The 20,466-nt window shown below is 37.1% G+C and overlaps 1 protein-coding gene across 3 annotated transcripts in view; it reads right to left on the bottom strand.

Moving 5' to 3' along the window:
- Window positions 1-728: 728 nt before the first annotated feature.
- tmem240.L (transmembrane protein 240 L homeolog) overlaps window positions 729-20,466 on the bottom strand; it is a 66,410-nt gene continuing 46,672 nt past the window's right edge. For 2 of the 3 annotated variants that reach the window (XM_041569359.1, XM_041569358.1), the window contains exon 4: window positions 730-1,508. In XM_041569359.1, coding sequence (XP_041425293.1) covers window positions 1,360-1,508 — 149 coding nt within the window. In that variant the 3' untranslated portion in view covers window positions 730-1,359. Of the gene's footprint in view, window positions 1,509-20,466 lie in introns of all 3 variants that reach the window. The other variant, XM_018226025.2, reaches the window with a different exon arrangement.

Below are 20,466 nucleotides of genomic sequence, written 5' to 3'. Positions count from 1 at the left end.
TGAGAGATACTAAAATCAAAGAAGAGACTCCTAAAAGAAAAGTACAAAATGGCAGAGAATCCTCATGCAATGTCCTATGAAATTCTGCCACATTCCCATGCAGTTTGTCCATCATCATCATCATCATCATCATCATCCTTGAGCCACTTCATGTCCATGTAGGAAGTGAATACAAGAATTATATTTAGAGAAAGAACCAACACATAACTAAAAATCATCTGTCAAAATAAATAACAGAGATCTAATAAATATTCTATGATAATGCATATTTCGTTCATTAGCTTGCTACCAGAGAGGCCCACGGGGCTATAAAAAAAACACAAGCATGGAACTAATGCTTCAGCCTACTAACCCTCTGGTTATATTTCTAGCATAAAGGATTTAAAGGTGCAGCCCCACTCATCATTCATATACCAAGGATGCAAGTTCATAGCCTACAGCCAAAGAACAATTTTGGACTAATTCTGATAGAAATGGATGTTCATATTTTGTGAGTTTGTGCCTGATCGCCACCTTGCATAAAGCACAATGACAAATATCACTTTTTTAGCATTTTTTAATATATTTTGTTCACAGACTCAACAAAAAACCTTTATTTAACACTGATATTTCCTCGACATAGAAAACTAGTTGCACATTTCACATCAAACTCTGCTCTCTGGGAGAAAATAAAAATGATCTGTAAAAATACTATTGTTTTTTTTGTTTTTTTTTGGATCAAGTAAGTGGAACTGCACTTTTAAAATCAGTTTTTTTTGGTGCTGGTCACAAGCACATTGTAGGACAAGGAAAATAGAAAGGAGCGTTCCAATAAGGACCATAGTTCCATCGCCCTGCACTGACCTTTACTGAAGGCTCCTTTGATCACCACAAAAATAGACACATTCATTGACTACACACAGACCTGACAGTAACTGAAGAGAGACAAGTTGCTTTCCATAGTAGCGTGCTGCCATACCAAATCTAACAGCAAAATGACTAGATTTACAGTCAGCTGCCTGTGCATCACCATTACATACACACACGTAAACTAGAATCAGTCTTGAGGTTTCTACCACTTGCACTTTGAAAGTATTAACAAGTCTTTTAGAATTTATTTTTACATATGTACAGATGTTCAACACTAAAATCAGATGCCCGGTGACATGATCCAAGGTCCAGTTGGATTTCCTTGAACTTCCTATGTAGAGTCCTCCCCTATAAGATAAGGGAAGGAGCTCAAGACATAGAGGAATATAATTGTTTTCCTACTCTCTTCCCATATTGGGAATTTATTGATTTTTTTTTTCTTTTTCCTCAAAAGGAAAGAAGTGTCCTCTATCCCCTTGATCCTAGAGGATACTGTCTGTGTCAGGCCCCTCAAAGATGTCTAGGACTTGGGTGGCCATTATGGTACAGCTTCTGCTTGATGTGAACCATATTCCCACTGGTGTCATCATATTGTCGCGGGTGACGTTTTCTAAAATCCCTCAAGTTGCAAAATTTAGGAATCCAAGACCAGGAGTTGTCTGCAAAGAAGAAAAAAGTTGTTAGAAAAAATATTTTTCCAGGTTTTCCAGTCACAAAGCCATTGAAGGAAAACTATACCACCCAAACAATGTAGGTCTTTATAAAAAAATATATATTGCATAAAACAGCCTATATATACAACCCAGCTTCATCTAGATTTTCATAAAAATATACTTTTCTAGCAGTATGTGCCATTGGGTAGTCCTAAATAGAAAATTGAGATTTTAAGTACTAAGGCCCACCCCCTGGGATCTTACAATTCATGGTGCACACAAACCAAGGGCATTTCACTTATTTATATTCCCCAACACCATATTTCAATATACAAATTGACATATGTTTAGTATTTATAATGTGCACAATGTTGTGATCAGACAGAATCATTTCTGAAGGAAACAAGAACTCCCCAAAAAGTGTAACGTTCACAAACAATTGTCTTTATATATTTATTTTGTACAAAACCACTTAATTTTATTAGATCAACCCTGAAAAATGCCACTATTTTTGACAATTGAAGCCACCATTTTTGTGTGGCATGTCTACTCTTCAGATCCTTATTCCAAAAAGTAGCCTGTACCTATAATCTTGGTTTATGAAGGCTTATCTCTGCTGAAAGTAACTTTTACTTACTTAATTAATGTGGGATACTTAAAAGGGTGCTGACATCGTACATGAAATAATCCCAATAGCTGGATTGCCAGGCATTTTTCACTTCAACAAAGATTTTCTTGAGGCACATCCTCCTGAACCTCCAGGTCTGATTCACTTAGATGAGCTGAATGTTAGGTTGCTGACCACATTCTCCTATACCAAAGGGCAGCACCCTGACTTAAAGGGATACTGTCATGGAAAAACGTGTTTTTTTCAAAACGCATCAGTTAATAGTGCTGCTCCAGCAGAATTCTGAACTGAAATCCATTTCTCAAAAGAGCAAACAGATTTTTTTATATTCAATTTTGAAATCTGACATGGGGCTAGACATTTTGTCAATTTCCCAGCTGCCCCTGGTCATGTGACTTGTGCTTGCACTTTAGGAGAGAAATGCTTTCTGGCAGGCTGCTGTTTTTCCTTCTCAATGTAACTGAATGTGTCTCAATGAGACATGGGTTTTTACTATTGAGTGTTGTTCTTAGATCTACCAGGCAGCTGTTATCTTGTGTTAGGGAGCTGTTATCTGGTTACCTTTCCATTGTTCTTTTGTTTGGCTGCTGGGGGGGAAAGGGAGGGGGTGATATCACTCCAACTTGCAGTATAGCAGTAAAGAGTGATTGAAGTTTACCAGAGCACAAGTCACATGACTTGGGGCAGCTGGAAATTGACAATATGTCTAGCCCCATGTCAGATTTCAAAATTGAATATAAAAAAATCGGTTTGCTCTTTTGAGAAATGGATTGCAGTGTAAAATTCTGCTGGTGCAGCACTATTCACTGATTCATTTTGAAAAAAAAAAAAATTTCCTATGATAGTATCCCTTTAAATGAGTCTCGCCACAAACAATCCTTTGCTTTAAACGTTAATAAGCAAATAATTCAGGTGCTAGTGATGACTTCGGATTTGTTTTTGCATAAACTGTCATAAAGAGGGAAATTTGAGAGCAAAGACAAAAAGAAGGAATCCACTCCATTATTTTGGCAGACAATGTTTAATGGTAGAAATATTTATCTCATGATAGTTATACTTTGACCTTGACACATTCTTCCTTTCTATCAAATTGTCTGTTCCATTCATTGCCCACTTACTCATTTCCCTTTCTGGAGAAGCTTGTCTAGCTGACAATCCATGTTATTACCTATGTTGCCTACCAGTAAAGCTCTCAGAAAACATTGTGGGTGGATAAAACAAAAGCTGACAGATTAGGCCATTTAAATTCTCTTGTTTAATTCTTTGTAAAAGCATTTAAGGTTTTGCGGTCCTCTTGTTTTATTTAAAATGGAGAATAGAAAAAAAATCTGAACTGAATCCGTTTTTCACATTGACATAACCAGCAATTATGGTTGTGTTTTCCATGGCTAAATGGTGAATTTAATTAAGTAAATTGACTAGACTGAACACACAAACCCACTTTAATCAGTTTCGGATGCACTGGTCTAGATTACAAGATCTGCTAGCTCTATCTAATTTTAGAGTCTGTAAGAACAATTATTTCTAATGTTTTGTAGGTTTATTTTTGCTTTATACCTCTTCACATGTTTTCCAGTTTACTGAATTGCGTCTTGCCTTTCATTTTGTTAACTTTTGGTATACCTTTCGCGTTATGGCAAGACACAGGATACCAGTTTCAAGTATGGCTCATATATCTCTTTAGAAGCATTTGGGTCATGATCCCTTTCTTATGATCTTTATATACTTATGATAATTGTGGTTTTTATACAAAGGGCCTGTAGGTGTCACTGTGCACAAGAGTTATACTGTGTACATAGTACTTTCTATACTGCTTAAAAGGATTAGAGTTCAAGTTACTGTTGAAGTGTAATGGCTGCATGAACCTGCTAATAAAACACTGTTATACTGTACTCATTCTCGGCTACCAAAACATAACAATAATCAGCAGCTATTAGCATCATTCATGCTTCATGGGTCTGTCACAATGAGTACAGTGCCACTGGGTATCCTAGGAAGGGCGAAACCAAGCATTAAAAACAAACTATAAACTAATCCACTAAGGATGTGCATCAAATACAATTTCCTTACCATACTTCATTATGTGGTATAACGATATTAAGTGGTATAACGATATTAAGTGGCAGACAGTGGAGTAATTCGATGTTACTTGGCCCCACAGCAAATTAATTTTAGAGCCCCCCAAAAATCCAGAGGTTGTCCTGTTTTATATTAAAATTGCTCATTAATTAGGGCCTCATGGGGCCCCCTATACCGCCTGGGCCCCCTTGCAACTGCAGGGGCTGCTTCATCTGTAGTTACACCCCTGGTGGCAGTTACAAAGATATATTTTGATATCTAAATATAAAAAATATACAAATACAAATATAAAAAAATCGTAAATTATAATTCAGTAAATTCACATTAATTTTAAGGCCAACTCCAAAATATACAAAAAAAATCAAAAATCTAAAATTATAATTTAGTAAATTCACATTTATTTTAAGACGGCCAACTTCCATTTACAGGTCAAAAAAATCATTTTTAAGCAGGTGATTGGCCATCTCTTCAATTAATAGGTCCTTTGAAAGCAAGTGATTTATAAAATTGATTAAAAGATATATATGGATGATAGAAAATAGATAGATATGTAGGCCTTATATTTCGACGATGTGCATCACTTATATTTTTTTGTATTAATGGAGACAAAGATGGCATGGAATTTGAATTATTGCCTGTTAATATTAATAACAATAAACATATTTCTGAATAGTTAATTATTACTTCAGTAAATAATTACTTTAATTATTAGACAAATATGCAATACCGAAGTAATAATTTTAGAATTGATAACAGTATCCGTTTGTTAAAGGGCCTTTAATTGTAATTGGCTCCTGGAGACCCTAGTCCAAAAAGCCCCAAGATATAGCAGTAAAAGTAAAGCAGAAATAAGTCACTCTATCGTCAGAGTTGAATCTGCTGCCCGAGTGTCCAGCTCTGAAAAATAGAAGCTGGAAGAGTTCATGAATTGAAAAGAAATGCCCTGAAAGGAGAGTAAAATGCCTTCAGGGGAACTTGTTGTTGATGCCTGTCAGTGCAGTGACCTATGCATTGGTGTGTGGGTTGGTACTGTGTGCGACAGAACAAATATCCTGAATTCACAAACTGTAGGCTGACCAAGAATACTTTGATAGATATTCATAGAGAAAATAGCTGATGTTATTTATACTATTAATCATTGTAGGTTTAGAAAGCATGCGTCATTCATACTAGAAGGTTTGTTTCCCCCTGCATCATTAGTCTAAAACTTCATCTACCCAATGTATAATACTCAGTGATTTTCCATTTTTCTTATTGGCTCCTTTTTTGAGCTATAAACTCTTTACAAATCCCCAGATGTGACCTGGGATGAAAGTTTTTGCTCAGGATCAATTATCTCTAATCAGAATGAGTAGCTAGAAAGGGGCATTGCTTGGACAGGGGTCAAGGATAGGGATACAGAAAGTAACATTTTTGCTGAAGTGGAGGATCCCATATGAGGATGATTAGCCCTCTATTTACCTAAGACGTTGGATCTTTTTAATACTAAAACTATGTCAATTTTTTATCCACTAATCACCACTGTTATTAATATCTTAATACAATAAGAATTAATGATGTTGGAGTGGGGGTTTTGTTCTTTGTTAGTTCCCTGTTTTGTTCTAGCTTTATAAAAGTTAAATATTAATTGAATGCCTAGGAGGCCCTGCATCTGTTGCACAATATGTTCTTCTCTATGTACATTTTATGAGGATATACAGTATGTTTATATTTTAATATATATACCATATAATCTATGGACTGACCACAGATTGGGTTTCTGGTACACAGGGGCATAAGTACAGAGGGAGCAGACCCAACAGCTGCAGGGGGGGGGCTGGAGATATAGGGGCCCCATGAGGCCCTAATTCATATACAATTTCAATAAAAATTGGTGAAATAAGTCAATTTCTAAACATTTTGGGGGCCTAAAAAATTATTTGATGTGGGGCCCACTGATATCTAATTACCCCACTGCTGGTACAATATCCTGCAACAAGTGGTGCCCTTTCAAAATGTGTTTCTTTAAAGGAAAGCCACCCCTATTATTTAAAAAAAACTCTGTTTCAGAAAGAGAAACTCATTTGCAATTAATTGTTATATACTACAGGTATGGGACCAATTTTCCAGAACGCTCAGGTCCTGGAGTTTTCCAGATATTCTGTGCATGTATGGTGGGAGACAAGCCAACTGATATTGGCAGAAGACTTGGATATTGGTCAGTTCGTTGTTCAGGCTGGCTGGAAAATTTTGATCGGGCACCTTTTAAAGGAGAACTAATCCCTTAAACTAATAAAAAACCCTACCCCCTACCCTCCATAGTCCCCCTTCCTGTTCCCCCTGGCACAGGTATTAATATCTGTAAATGCCCCTAAGTCTTTAATTATCCCTCGATGGAGAGTCAGCGCAGTGGAGCTCACGGGCGCCATCTTCATGAGTCTTCAGTAAGTAAGTGGCGTATCTGCGCATGCGCAGTTGTAGCGGTTTTCTGGTCCCAAACAACTGCACCTGTGCCGACAGCCACTGATATTACTGAAGGGACCCGAAGATTCCCAAATCGATAAAGATGGCGCCCGTGAGCTCCGCTGCGCTGACTATGCATCAAGGGGTAATTAAAGACTTAGGGGCATTCACAGGTATTAATACCTGTGCGGGGGGAACAGGTATGGGGGATTATGGAGGGTAAGGGTTTTCATTATTTTGGGGGTTTTGTTCTCCTTTAAGGCACCTGAACATCCACCACTGTGAATGCTGAATCATCAGATACAGGTAGAATTCTATTATTTCTACCTGTATATCTGACAATTCAGTTCTACACGTGTATATAAAAGTTAAAAATCTTTCCTGGAAAGATCTTTTCCAGGAAAGATCATAATTGTAACGTTTATAACCACCTAAGTTTACTAAAGAATCATTTAAACATTAATTTAACCCAATTGGATTGTTTTGTCTCCAATAAGGATTAATTATATCTTAGCTGGGATCAAGTGCAAGGTATTGTCTTTTCATTACAGAGAAAAATATTTCAGAATTTGAATTGTTTGATGAAAATAGAGTTTATGGGAGATGACCTTCCTTTAAGGAAGGATAATGGGTTTCTATAAAACAGATCCTATACTTGTATTAGTCAAAGACTACAGTGGATATAATTGCCATAATTACCCATTTATGTGATCATGTGACCTTTTGGCCAAACTACAGTTTATTAGGAGACTGAAACTGCTTCTCTTGCAGTATTTCCCAGTATTTTGCATCATTCATTCTTGCTTTTTTAAGAAGCTACTCAGTCCCTGTAGATGGCAAAAAGCCCTACAGTCCAATGCTAATACCACAGTTGTATTTATGGGTCACACATATCAAGAACTCTGCATAACGCTGGCCTGTATGGTAGGGTGGCATGAAAAAAAGGCATTAATCAATAAAAATAATTTCTGTTATTTTATAGCCAAATGAAAAAAATAGTCACAAGTCATATTTGACCTGTTGATTATAATGTAAAGTCACCATAATCTGTATAAAAGCGCTCGGCCTGCAGCCTTATGGTTTTCTATGGTCATGGGACTCCTCAGTGCCGTCTAATATCCTTTTAAATTACAGTACATTAACAAATTTGTGTATACACATGTAGCTATGGTATATCAAAAAAGTATTCACATTTCATTCAGACACATTTGATGGTATGCGTTCTTATACTAAATCTACCACGGTCAATGATTTTCCTGTAGCTCCATGCATTCCAAATAAATATTTGGATAAAACACAGAGGTTGCCAGCTGTCCTGAAAACAGCTCTTGGTATATTCCAGGAAAGTAATGTCTCATTATTTGTAAGCTTACTGCAGTGTGCAACCTTCAGGCCTCCAGCTGTTATTGGATAACAACTTCCAGCCAAGAAGGAATGGGGTCCCTGAAGATTAAGCTTTGCATCAGTACACAGATGTTCTTTCTAGATACTTGTGTATTATTTATTATACCTCACTTGTGTCTGTGCTCCTTCCCCCAATAAACCAAGTTACTGTTCTTGAGCAAATGTAGTTTGCACAAGTCACCAAACCCACTCACTTATTATCATCAAAGGTCAAGTATTGTCCCCACAGTTACAGATATGATCCCCAGAGCATGGTTCCTCCAGTACTTGACCAAATTGTCTATCACCTTGGAACCTGGGAAGCCAACTCCTTTGTTTTCTAATAGTTATATTGGACAGGCACATAAAACGGTTTGTTATTAATCCTTTGCCTTATTCTTTGAAATCAATTTCAAAGCCCTGGCTAATAGATGTCCACCTGTATCTCACAGAAATGCCAGAATGGAACACACATTGCATGAACAGAATGTCTCCATGTCATTGATATCATGTAGAATGTATGGGCCAGTTACAGCTTGGAATTGTCCCATTTTTAGTCTACTATTTTTCTGCCTTTCTGCTTGATTCTTTTTTTCCTGATCTGGCACAGCAAAGATATCTGTGAGCGGATCTGATGACTTGTAACCAATCATTTACTTCAATAGTAATCAGTATGGATGTCACCCTATCAGGTTCAAAGCAATTATCCTTATCTCAGTCCTTAAGGCTAAAATAATAATGGAGAAATCCTCCCATGAAAACCCACAGGTGAATGACCTTGACATAAAAAATATTCCTTTGTGGCATAGATGCTTTTACTTTGTCAACTAAAATAGTAATGCTAACTGCTGTATTTAGCTGTCTCTGATTAGGATGCTGCTCATGGAGGTTTCCATTTGGGTCTAGTTGAGACAAAAGATGGAGGTACTGTACATTACAATTAGTAAACCAACTTTTTCTCTGCTTATGCTTCATTTATACCCAATTATGTGTTACTGCATTACCCATAGCAACTAATCAGACCTTTGTTTTCATTCATGATGATAACATGGGCCCCAGCTCCCAGCAGATCAATGTACCCAATTTAGTAACTGTTTAGCTACTATTTTGTATGTTTTAGTGTTTAATAAATAATGTTAAAATCTCAAAATATTCAAGTTTCTTTCACTAGAAAACTCAAATTTTTAGAGGGAAAAAACTTGAAATTTGGCAGATTTATTGTACCCCAGTGCTACAAAAAGCCAGAATCTAAAAATCCGCCTTCTCAGACTTGTCAAGATCCTGTATAAGTCAACGGGAGAGGCACCCATCTTAATTTGAAGTTTTCCTGGTCTGAGCTAGGTTTAGCCTTAGGTTTTTTTGGGAAAAAATTCGAGTGAGTTGAGAAAAAAGACCAAAAAATTTGAGTGATTCGGGAAAAAGTCTGAAATATTCAAGTGATTTGGGTTTTTGCTCGATTTTATAGAGCTTTTCCACAATCCGATTAAATCGAGTTTTTAATTAATAAATATGCTAAAATCAGGCATGGGAGTTTGGTCAAGGTTCTTTTTAATAAAATATGAGATAAATTCAGATTTTAGTAAATAGACCCCTAAATGTATCCTCTACCTGAAGCCATAATTTATACAGTTATATAGTAAAACAGAACATACATGTGTTGCTTGACCATCCCTTCAAATCTGACGCCTAGCTACCCACTTTGTTAGTACAGGTACGGGATCCGTTTTTCGGAAAACCAGTTATCGAGGAAGCTCCGAATTACAGAATGCCTGTCTCCCATAAACTCCATTTTATCCAAATAATCATTAATAAATAAAAATGATTTCCTTTTTAACTGTAATAATAAAACAGAACCTTGTACTTGACCCAGATATAGTTAATCCTTATTGGAAGCAAAATAGGCCTATTGGGTTCATTTAATGTTTACATGATTTTCTAGTAGACTTAAGGTATGAAGATCCAAATTACAGAAAGATCAGTTATCCGGAAAACCCAAGGCCCCAAGCATTCTTGTTATTAGGTCCCATACCTGTACATCATACACGTAGCACAAATATTCCAGATTACTGACACAATCCATTTTCACATTTAGCCACAGAGACTGTTGAATGATCATAGATTAGATCCCTGGACTATATTTGCCTGGTTTTGATGAACATAAAAACTAAGAGAGCCTTAAGGCTTTCCAAAAACAGCTGACCAGACAAGAGCCCACGTACAGTTTTGTTACAATGCAAAGAGGCATTTAATCCTAAAATGCAATTTTCCAAATGAGTACAGGTTTCACCGGAGGCCATATAAGTCACTGATCTTAAAGCCACAGTCACAAAGGGACCTTAGTACAGGCTATAGCAGCACAAACAACACCCTTGAGTTAAAACATTAACCCTATTTTATCCAGCTAGGTTATTCTTTGTACTCTAAAAGCAATATTGATAATGTTGACCTTTTTTTTTTTCTGTGATGTTATCTTTTCTTCCTCCTTCAGTATTATCCTTGCAATAAGTATTTCAAGGTCTCTTAAATGGGATGTACATGTTTTCTAGTAGAAACCTTGGCAAGGCGCCACTTAATCGGCTGCTAGAGGACAGTGCAACAAAATGGCATGCAATCTGATTTTTATGTTAAACCTACACATTAGACTAACTGACTGATCACACTTCTCTAGTGGTGGAATAAAACACTCTATAATGGCTGGACAGTACATATTTCTTAGTGAAAAGCACTTACTTGGGAAATTCAGTGCAACAGGAACATTTAATCATAAACATACTTATAGACAGATAGGGATATTTAAGCTTATTCTAAGCTATTGGGAGTATAGCCAACTCTCAGGAGAGAAAAACAATCACATCCAAAATGTTTTAGAATCACACAAACTGGACATTTTCTTAAAAAGGGATAAATAATAGATGCTGTATGTAATATCATTTTGCTCTTTGGTAGCCTCAGGAAAATGATACGCTCGCCTTCTGCACAGAATATCTGGACTACGGATAATAATGTGTATCCCTGGTAACTTCCAAATTTAGCTGCTCCTGGGACTGAGACAAATATATCCCATGCTGTGCAAATGATGTGATGTGTACAAAATACATGTTATTGTACCCAAGGATCCTGCCATCATCTTACTAATGTAAGATTGCAGCAGCAACATCTGAGAGCAGATGAAAATAAATGGAAAGTATAACTTGTCATCATAATCATAGGATTCTGGACAGAAATGCTGCACATAAAAATATTTATGGTCGTTCTGAGAAAGTATGGCTGCTTGCGCACTTCGTATGCAGCTAACACAATTAGCAAATACATCTATTAAGAAAGAAGCTTTTTTTTTTTTAGATATCTTGAGTTATAGACCTTTAGAGTGTACAGTGGAACCAGCAATTTATGTTTTTCAGGGGACCAGTAAAAATATGGCAAAATCCATGAAAATGTAAAATCAGGGAAATGTATTAAAGCAAGTATTCAAAATATAGGTGTGAGTTTTTTTGTTTTTGAAGTACAATACTTTACTGTATTCATGAAAACCTGACAAAATTGCAGAGTAGAATGCAGGAAGATGTGATGTAGGATTCAGGAATTATGCCACACCAACCAATGGTGTAAATGTGGGAATGTAAAATCAAGTTTTGACTATATTTGTTACTATCCAAACTAAATGGATACAAATGGATAGTTAGTACAGACAATCTGACTTTATGCACTGCATATAGAATATTCTCCATCTTTGACTGGACACTCAGGCCATTTAGTCAGGTCGCTTGGCAATAGCTGGTGCAATAATTGGGCAGTAAGGGACACTGAAAGATCCCTATCACACAACATAACAGAACATGAGACAAGTCTATCAATTTCATGAAACTTTAAGATGGCCATAGCCAACCTACCATTAAACATTCAGATTAAATAAAGTAGTAAAAAGAACAAATCAGACAATGTTCTGGCCATAAATTGACAGTCAGCAATCATATGAAAGTCACAGTATGTCCGACAAATAGAAGCAATAGTAGCAATAGTCTTGACAAACTGACAATCTGGGCAGCTAAGTCGCAGATGAGATTCAATGTTGATTCAAATGTAAAGTCATGCACCTGGGATGTAAAAATATGCAAGTAGGTCCTTTCAGCTGACACAAGGTCACCCATTCTGATTAGAAGAAAGGAGGTTCCGTCTAAATATTCGGAAGGGGAAGAGCTGTGAAGATGTGGAATTCTCTCCCTGAATCAGTTGTACAGGCTGATACATTAGATAGCTTTTAGAAGGGGTTAGATAGCTTTTTAGCAAGTGAGGGAATACAGGGTTATGGGAGATAACTCATAGTACAAGTTGATCCAGGGACTAGTCCAATTGCCATCTTGGAGCCAGGAAGGAATTTTTTACCCTCTGAGGCAAATTGGAGAGGCTTCAGGTAGGGTTTTTGCCTTCCTCTGGATCAACTAGCAGTTAGGCAGGTTAAAAAAAGTTAAAAGGTTGAACTTGATGGACGTGTGTCTTTATTCAACCTAACTTACTATGTTACTATGTTACTAAATGCTTCTATTTATCTGTAGAATTCTGCATATCCACATTCAGTTTACAGGGGAAATATACTACAGTAAAGCTCTGCAAAAACAAATGTCTACAGGTCATTGTGCAGGTCTTATTATCTGCATTTATGTAGTTGAGAAAATGAGTGGGATTTGCTGTAAAAAACAACCCACAGACCACAAAGAAATAGTGCCCCAGTGACACGATTATTATGGAAACTGGAATGACGTGATTGCCTTTCCTACCTGGGTTTACAAAGCAATAACCTCTGAACTTAATATCTCTCAGACACGGAAGTGACACCGATTTTTTTGCAAGCACTGGAAAAGTGTGTAATCCTTCACAGTCCACTGCTCCCATCAATGAGGTCATTCATTCTATCTGCACATTTTAAACCAATTTTCTTGGCACCTATGGGCAATAGGCTAATCTATCATAGGATTCTAAATTGGACAGGTTCTGCATTCCAATTTTTTTTATTATATGCCATAGATATATAAAGCTATTACAATTGCAAGTACTAAGAAAACATGTCCCAAATAACTTTTCTCTTTTGCAATACAGGTACTACTGAAAATATACTGCAGGTTTTGGGGTTTAATGCACTTGATCTGTATTAGACTTAATGCATGTGTATGTATGTATATATATATATATATATATATATATATATATATATATATATATATATATATATAATATAGTATTTATTTTGCAGTTGTTGCCATCATTATATGTGCTACATTCTCCTACAGTGTGTATGTTCTACTAATAGGCCTTGCATGTTTTGTGTTTGCTCAGAATTGTAATCAAACAGTTTAGTACTCTTTTCACAAAGCAGCAGTTCTGTAATGCTTAGTTATTTTTATAAAGATTATTTGTACTAAAGTAGCCTGAAATCCTTCCAAAAATCCATACATCACTGCACAATTCGGAGCCCTCAGCAGGATCAATTAGTACAGTAACTGAGATAAGAAAGCTAACAAGGCAACACAAGATTTTAAGGGTAGTAGCTGATGAATCAGATGGCTGTTTTGCCTGCTGGTTTGTGTATGAATTGCATGAAAGCACTAGTACAGGTGATTATCACTTCATTTGCTGCACTGCAGATGGATGCGTGTCAGCACAGACACTTGCTGTAGATTGTATTTCCCAAGTGACACTTGCTAGTTGTTTTGGAAATGTGGATTTCTGATGGCCAAAGCAGGATGCAAATATTTCAATGAGATGTCGCTAAGCCTTGTGTGACCACAGTAATGATGTTGCAGTAGCTCAACTCCTCTGCCTGCTCATAGAACCCAGAACTTATTTAATGAACTCATGCTAGCTGCACCAGACAGGGCCACGCTGGTCCCAACCTACTAGTCATACACTGCTATATGAATTTGATGATCTCAAGTTCTGGTTATATTTTAGATCTAAGAACAGCACTAAATACTAAAAATCCAGGTCCCACTGCAACAACTTCAGTTACATTGAGTAGGAGAAAAAATTGCCTGCCAGAAAGCAGTTCCATAGTGCAGCACTAGCTCTTTCTGAAAGCACATGACCAGGCAAAATGACCTGAGATGGCTGCCTACACACCAATATCACTACTTAAAAAATACACTTATTGGTTTAAGAATTCAATTTTATACTATAGAGTGAATTATTTGCCGTATAATTTAGAAATAACAAAGACACCATAAAAATCATGACAGAATCTGCCTGTATCTCTGTAATAGGTTAATTGCATACATAGTGGTCCAGAACCAAGGGAAGGCTTCCAGTGTGCATGCATTCTAATCAAGGAATAACATGTCGGCCTTTCTCTTCTCTTGGAACTGCACTGGCACAGATACATTGTGACAGTTGTCTATAGTAAAGTGCAATAGGGGGAAATAGGTGTCATTGTAATGGTGGCATATTTTAAAAACTGGCAAAGAGGCTTTTGTTTCCTTTCACAGGGGAAATGTCAAATAATTCCAGTACTGTCTCGGCCAAGGCTCTTATCTGTTCCACTCTCATAACTAACTTAGAAATTCACGCTCTGTGTCTTATATATCAACTGCCCTGATCCTGATTTGGACCCCTGACATAACACAAGACAGGGGTGTTGTAATTATTTTCTTTTTCTATATCAATGAAACTATAAATATAAAAAAAAAAAATCTTAAAGTCATCAGTTAATTCTTGAAAGAAGATTTAAAGAAGCTGAACGCGTAATAAGCCAAATATTATCAAAGTGGAATCTGTCCTTTGACAACCTTGGTTCTTTTGTGATGAATATTCCCTATTAAACTGCTCACTGATAAAGGCACCTACAGAATATTGCTACATAAATTGTCCCCTTTATCATACTAAGCCTTCATTCTCTCCAATATTTATTTTTCAGACGGCTGCTCTTATCTGTGTAATAAATCTTTTCACGATATTTTAAACTGCCACTCCTTTTTGCTGAAAGAAATGTTGAGTACATACCTGGTTCCATGCAAGAATAAAATGTTTGTAGCTATGGGCTATTTTCTTCTCTCTTCCACGGATATATATAAAAAAAAACCCAAGTAGATTCCTGGTATTGTAAGGAGCTTTTAACCTTAGTTACTATATTGCAATATGATTGTATTAGAAGTAATAATAAAAAAACAAAACATTTAATTTCAAGAGTAAACAGGGCAATATATTATTGTACTGACAAAGTATTTCCTTTCTTGTTCCCGCTCTATACCACATGATTTATTTTGTAGGTCCTTATTTACACAATAATACTTTTTTTTTTTTTTTACATTGGCGAATATAATAGACTCTATTAAACAGGAAGCCACCCCCAGGACAAAGGGGTTAAACCAATGCAAAATTTAAGAAATATCCTACCACTCATAATTAATTATACAATTAAGAAATTGATTCAAAACATTCCATCAATTCAACAAATACCTATAGATCCCAAGGTATTCCACCTCCACCTAAAATGTATCTGATGAGATGAAACTATCCATCCATACTATCCATCATTATACAATTGGATGGACCCTTATGCTCTATTTAACCAATACATCAACCAGATAAACCTCACTCTACATATCCAAAATGTGCATCAATAGTCTCACCAACCAGAACAAAGTTAAAGACAGATAATCAGAGGAAACCCATTTCTCATCGTGGTTAGGCTTTCCACTTGACTATAACAGAAATAGTTGTATATATTGACTGGCTCAAGGAGCTCAACCTACTGTTCTACTAGAAGAAAAACCCTCTGTTCAGTTTTACACCTTACCCCCGTGTTTTTGTACATTACAGACTAGATTGTTCTCTTTCAAATGATGAAAATGAGGCGCATAATGACTGTATCACAATATACATAGCAGCTACAAACTTAGTGACACAGAGCATAAAAGTTTATTTTCAAATGTGGGAAATGTGAACCTTTCAAATTCTTTTCTTTGACAAGAAAAGGCAGTATGCATACTGTAAGTGTCATATCCAATCTTCGGTACAGTAAAAACAAAAAGGCAGTTGGTACCAGCAGCGAAACAATAGCGCACCAGGCTCCCGAGCCAAAAGAATCTTCTGAGGGGCTCCCTCGCCGCAACCCCCCCTCCCCTGCTGCAACCCCACTGCATGCTCACGCAGGTGATTGTGTCGCAATTTAAAGAAGAACAGTGGTGGGAGGAGGGATTTTAATGCTTTAGAAATGGACCAGGAGGTCCAGGCCCCCGTTCTCTAGGCCCCCTGTGACCGTGGGGTCTGCTTACTCTATAGTTATGCCACTGGTCGGTACACTGCACTGTAAAAGTATTCATGAAAAAGAAGACATTGGAGAGAAGGATATACTAACAAACAGGCATGTAGCTAAAAACATCCCCCTCCACAGATCTCCTATGTATGTGTCATGCCCCCAGAACAACTGCCTAAATATAGGAGATAATAGGGGCTTTTTCTGTACTAAAGATTAAGTACCTTCATATTCAGCACAGTACTTATTTTATACTATTGTATCAGAGCAGTGCTGCCAAACGTAATTCTTATGCTTTCCTCTTAATTCAAAAATGTTGCACATTCAGGGAGGCATAATCCAGCTCAGAAATCATAATCCTTTAAATATAGCAAATTAAATTTGCTGTGGGAGGACTGCCATTTTCAAGAATTTTATCCTATGACTTGACAGCCAGAAAAGCACAGTGATTAGTTAAAAATGACACTTTTTTCCAATAATATTTTGCAGGCAAACCATGGTTTAGCCATATGAGGATGTGAGTTACAGCTTGGCCAACAGGATTCTTGATTATTAGTAAGTTTGCACGCTGGTTTGAAAAACCTGAGATATGTATACATGCATTGTTTAAGGGCAGTAACTCATGAGCAAAATGTTAAGGTGGCCATAGACGTAACAATTACGATCTTTCTTGGAAAAGATCTTTCCAAGAAAGATCGTTCGTTTCAATACACACGTGTAGAGCTAAATCGTCAGATATACAGGTAGATATACGGGAAGAAACAATAGAATTCTACCTGTATCTGACGATTCAGCACTAACAATGGGCGATGTTTGGGTCCCTTCAAAGGCACCCGATCAAAATTTTCCGTCCAGCCCGATCGACGAGCCGACCGATATCCAAGTCTTCTGCTGATATTGGTCGGCTCTTTTTCCACCATACACGCAACGAATATGGGCCGAAAATTCGTTTCGTACGATATTATCTGTGCGTCTATGGCCACCATTACTCCCCAACCCCTTTGATGTTGCTCCCAGTGGCCTCAAAGCCGGTGCTTCTTTTTGAATTCCTGGCTTGGAGGCAAGTTTTGGTTGCATGAAAACCAGATGGATTGTCAAACAGAGCCTCCTGTAGCCAATCACAGCCCTTATTTGGCACCCCCAGGAACTGTATTCATTCATATGTTGCTCCCGATTCATTTTACATTTGAATGTGGCTCATGGGGAAAAAAAACAGGAATTCCAAATAGTGCCACTGTTTTTTTTCTGAAATTGTGTCTAGTTGTCATTGGCTAGAATTTTGTGGAAAGTGTATATTATGTGTTATTATTCTAATATATTCTCAAGGTTATGAAATCACTCAACATGAAGAAATCCAGACAGGTCTCCAGTCAGGTTGAGTGCTTCAGGCATGTGGAAGAGACAAGCTTTTATTTGAGTCATTATTTGCAGCAATGAGATTAATAATCAAACATCTTTACTGTATCATGTTGGTTGGCACAGATTTGACCACAGTTTTGGAGTTTGGGTGCTTTATTCCTCAAATATGATGCTTAAATTAGAGTGTTGCCTACAGTGTATTTGTCAACATGCTCTAAGTATGGGAACTAACAACCTAATCATATGGGAATTGGGATGCACATTGCACATTATCTGCATATACTGATAAATGAAGAAAGGGAGAAAAAACAAAAACACCATGCTCCTTTATTTCTGTTCCCGTTGCTTGTCTCCTATACTATCCTTTTCACAGTCTCCAGTTTGGGCTTCATTGCTGCTCATCTTTACTACCAGAATAGCAATTATGGGACCTGGCAACTAGTGTTAAATGAAGCAGACACTGCCAAGGGAGCAGCTAAGGTTAAAGACCTGCCATATTAATGCATTGGATATCCCTCAACCCCCCTTCAATACAGTATTGGCAAAAACTGATGAATGACTCTCTCAAACCAGAAACTGACCAATTTGGCTAGAGGTTGCCCAGGAAAATTTAAAGCCATTTGGGGTACCTGGCTAAATATTCAAACTGTCTAGGTACATCTAAACTCAAATAATGTGTATGACAACTTTTACCTTTATCTCGCCTCTACCCTGTCTCTTTTCTTTCCTCTCTGTTTTCTGTTGGTTTTGTAAATGTTTAAATTTAAAACAAAAAAAAAACTCTCATTCAATTGAAATGTACAGTGGCATAACTAGATGTTACTGGGCCCCAAAGAAAATTCAATCTAAGGTCCAAAAATATTGGTAAATTGACATATTCTACCAAGATATATGAAACTTGTTGTTAATTTGGGCCTCACGGGGCCCTCTACACTCCTGGGCCCCCTGCAATCATAGGGTCTGCTTCCTCTGTAGTTACACCTTTGAAAATATAATCATGAAGTCAGATCCAAATGCTGCCAAAAGTGCATGGGATTTTGTGCATCTCTGTACCTGTGCAACAGAAACCACAAAAAGTGATGTGGAGAGGGAGTCCAAATATGCAATTCTCCTATTCTTGCACCTTTCCTGCCTTCGAAGTCCAGAGGTACGTCTCTCCTGAACACCCAGACCACATGCCAATTTTTCCTTATGATAACTGAGCTTGATGGTGATATTATTCATAGAGAAGAAAACTGACATAAATAACCCTACCTATAGAGGTGTATCTATCCTGCAACCAGGTCAGATAACAGACAGGAATTTCCCTGCGCGCAAGTAACATGTATCAGTTGAATAATATGATACTTATTATGCTCCTTGATTTAACAACATAACTCCCAGGCATGACTATAGCATACATGCACTGTGCAAAATTAAGTAAATATAAAACTTTGCAGATCTTCTAGATCGCCTAAAGCTCATGGCTGCAAATTAAAATCAATTTGTTGTAACAAACCTTGTCAACTAAGTATAAAGATAAATGACTATATTCTTGATGTATTACTATTACTACTCATGATTTAAATATTAGCGCATCAAATGGTTCCACACTGTTAACAATATGAGATTCCAGTCAATTATTATTGTATCCCTTATACCGGGGTCCCCAACTTTTTTTACCCATGAGTCATGTTCAAATATAAAAAAGGGTTGGGATGCAAAAAAAGTTCCTGGGGTGCCAATTAAGGGCTGTGATTGGCTAATTAAAGCCCTTATGTGGACTGGCAGCTAGTGATGGGCGAATTTATTCGGCAGGCGTGAATTCACGTAGAATTTCCACGTTTTGCCGGCACCGAATAAATTTGCAAATTCGCCTGCGACAATTGATGGATGCCCATTGATTTTAATGGGCGGTGGCGGCAACTTTGACGCCGGCGCCCATAATGACGCAAATTTCACAAATTTTCCACCAGTTTAGGGAATTTTGCTGGCAATTCGCGAAATTTGTGGCGAAACGAAATGGGACAAAATCTCCCATAACTACTGGCAGCCTACAGGAGGTTCTGTTTGGCAGCACACCAGGTTTTTTATGCAACCGCCTCTAATCCAAGAATTCAAAAATAAACACCTGCTTTGAGGCCACTGAGGGCATTATCTAAGTCGAATCCTTAAAATCACATTTTCTTTTTTTTTTTACAATACATGGAAATAAATACATTTTAACCACTCGCTGCAATCGTGGTTCTCTTTTTCCTCTCCTGGAATTAATTTGCAAAGGATTTGGGGGTTTGGCCAAATCCTAAAATAGAGGATTCAGTGCATCCCTGGTAATTAATGGGATTTGGGATTTCTGAATTCATTTATATTATTTAGACGAATTTCATTCACTGCTTGATCCACCCATCCCCGATTCCATACAATCTATAAAGATGTTTTTTTCCTTAATGTGCCTAATCTCATTCCATTTTTAGTAGTTTGTTAACATGGTTCTAGTCTCTTATCCACTTTTATTTAGTATTTCCTGAAGCAGCCCCTGGGGACATCTAATTAAAAGTTAATAGAATTTAATGGAATTTAAAAAGTAACAAGTGTCCTATAATTGTAAGTAGTGTCAGTATCCATGCAAGGTTCCAATTATAACTGCCATTTCCAACCTTCTTAAACCTGTCAATTGATCCTTTTTTCCTATGTTGTGAATGTTTTTTTTAAATATAATGCTTCATTTTGCCTTTTTGGATCAAGTAAAAATAACTCCTTAGGCTTTTTTTTGGATAGTAGAGGAATGAGTGGCTGGGTGTTATTACTTTAGAGCAAGTGATCCAACCATGAGGATGGTTATGCCCCTG

This window comes from Xenopus laevis, chromosome 7L, assembly GCF_017654675.1.
Source record: "Xenopus laevis strain J_2021 chromosome 7L, Xenopus_laevis_v10.1, whole genome shotgun sequence".
NCBI lineage: Eukaryota > Metazoa > Chordata > Amphibia > Anura > Pipidae > Xenopus > Xenopus laevis.
The sequence above is the reverse complement of the archived record's forward strand: the minus strand, read 5'-3'. Positions and strand labels throughout refer to the sequence as shown.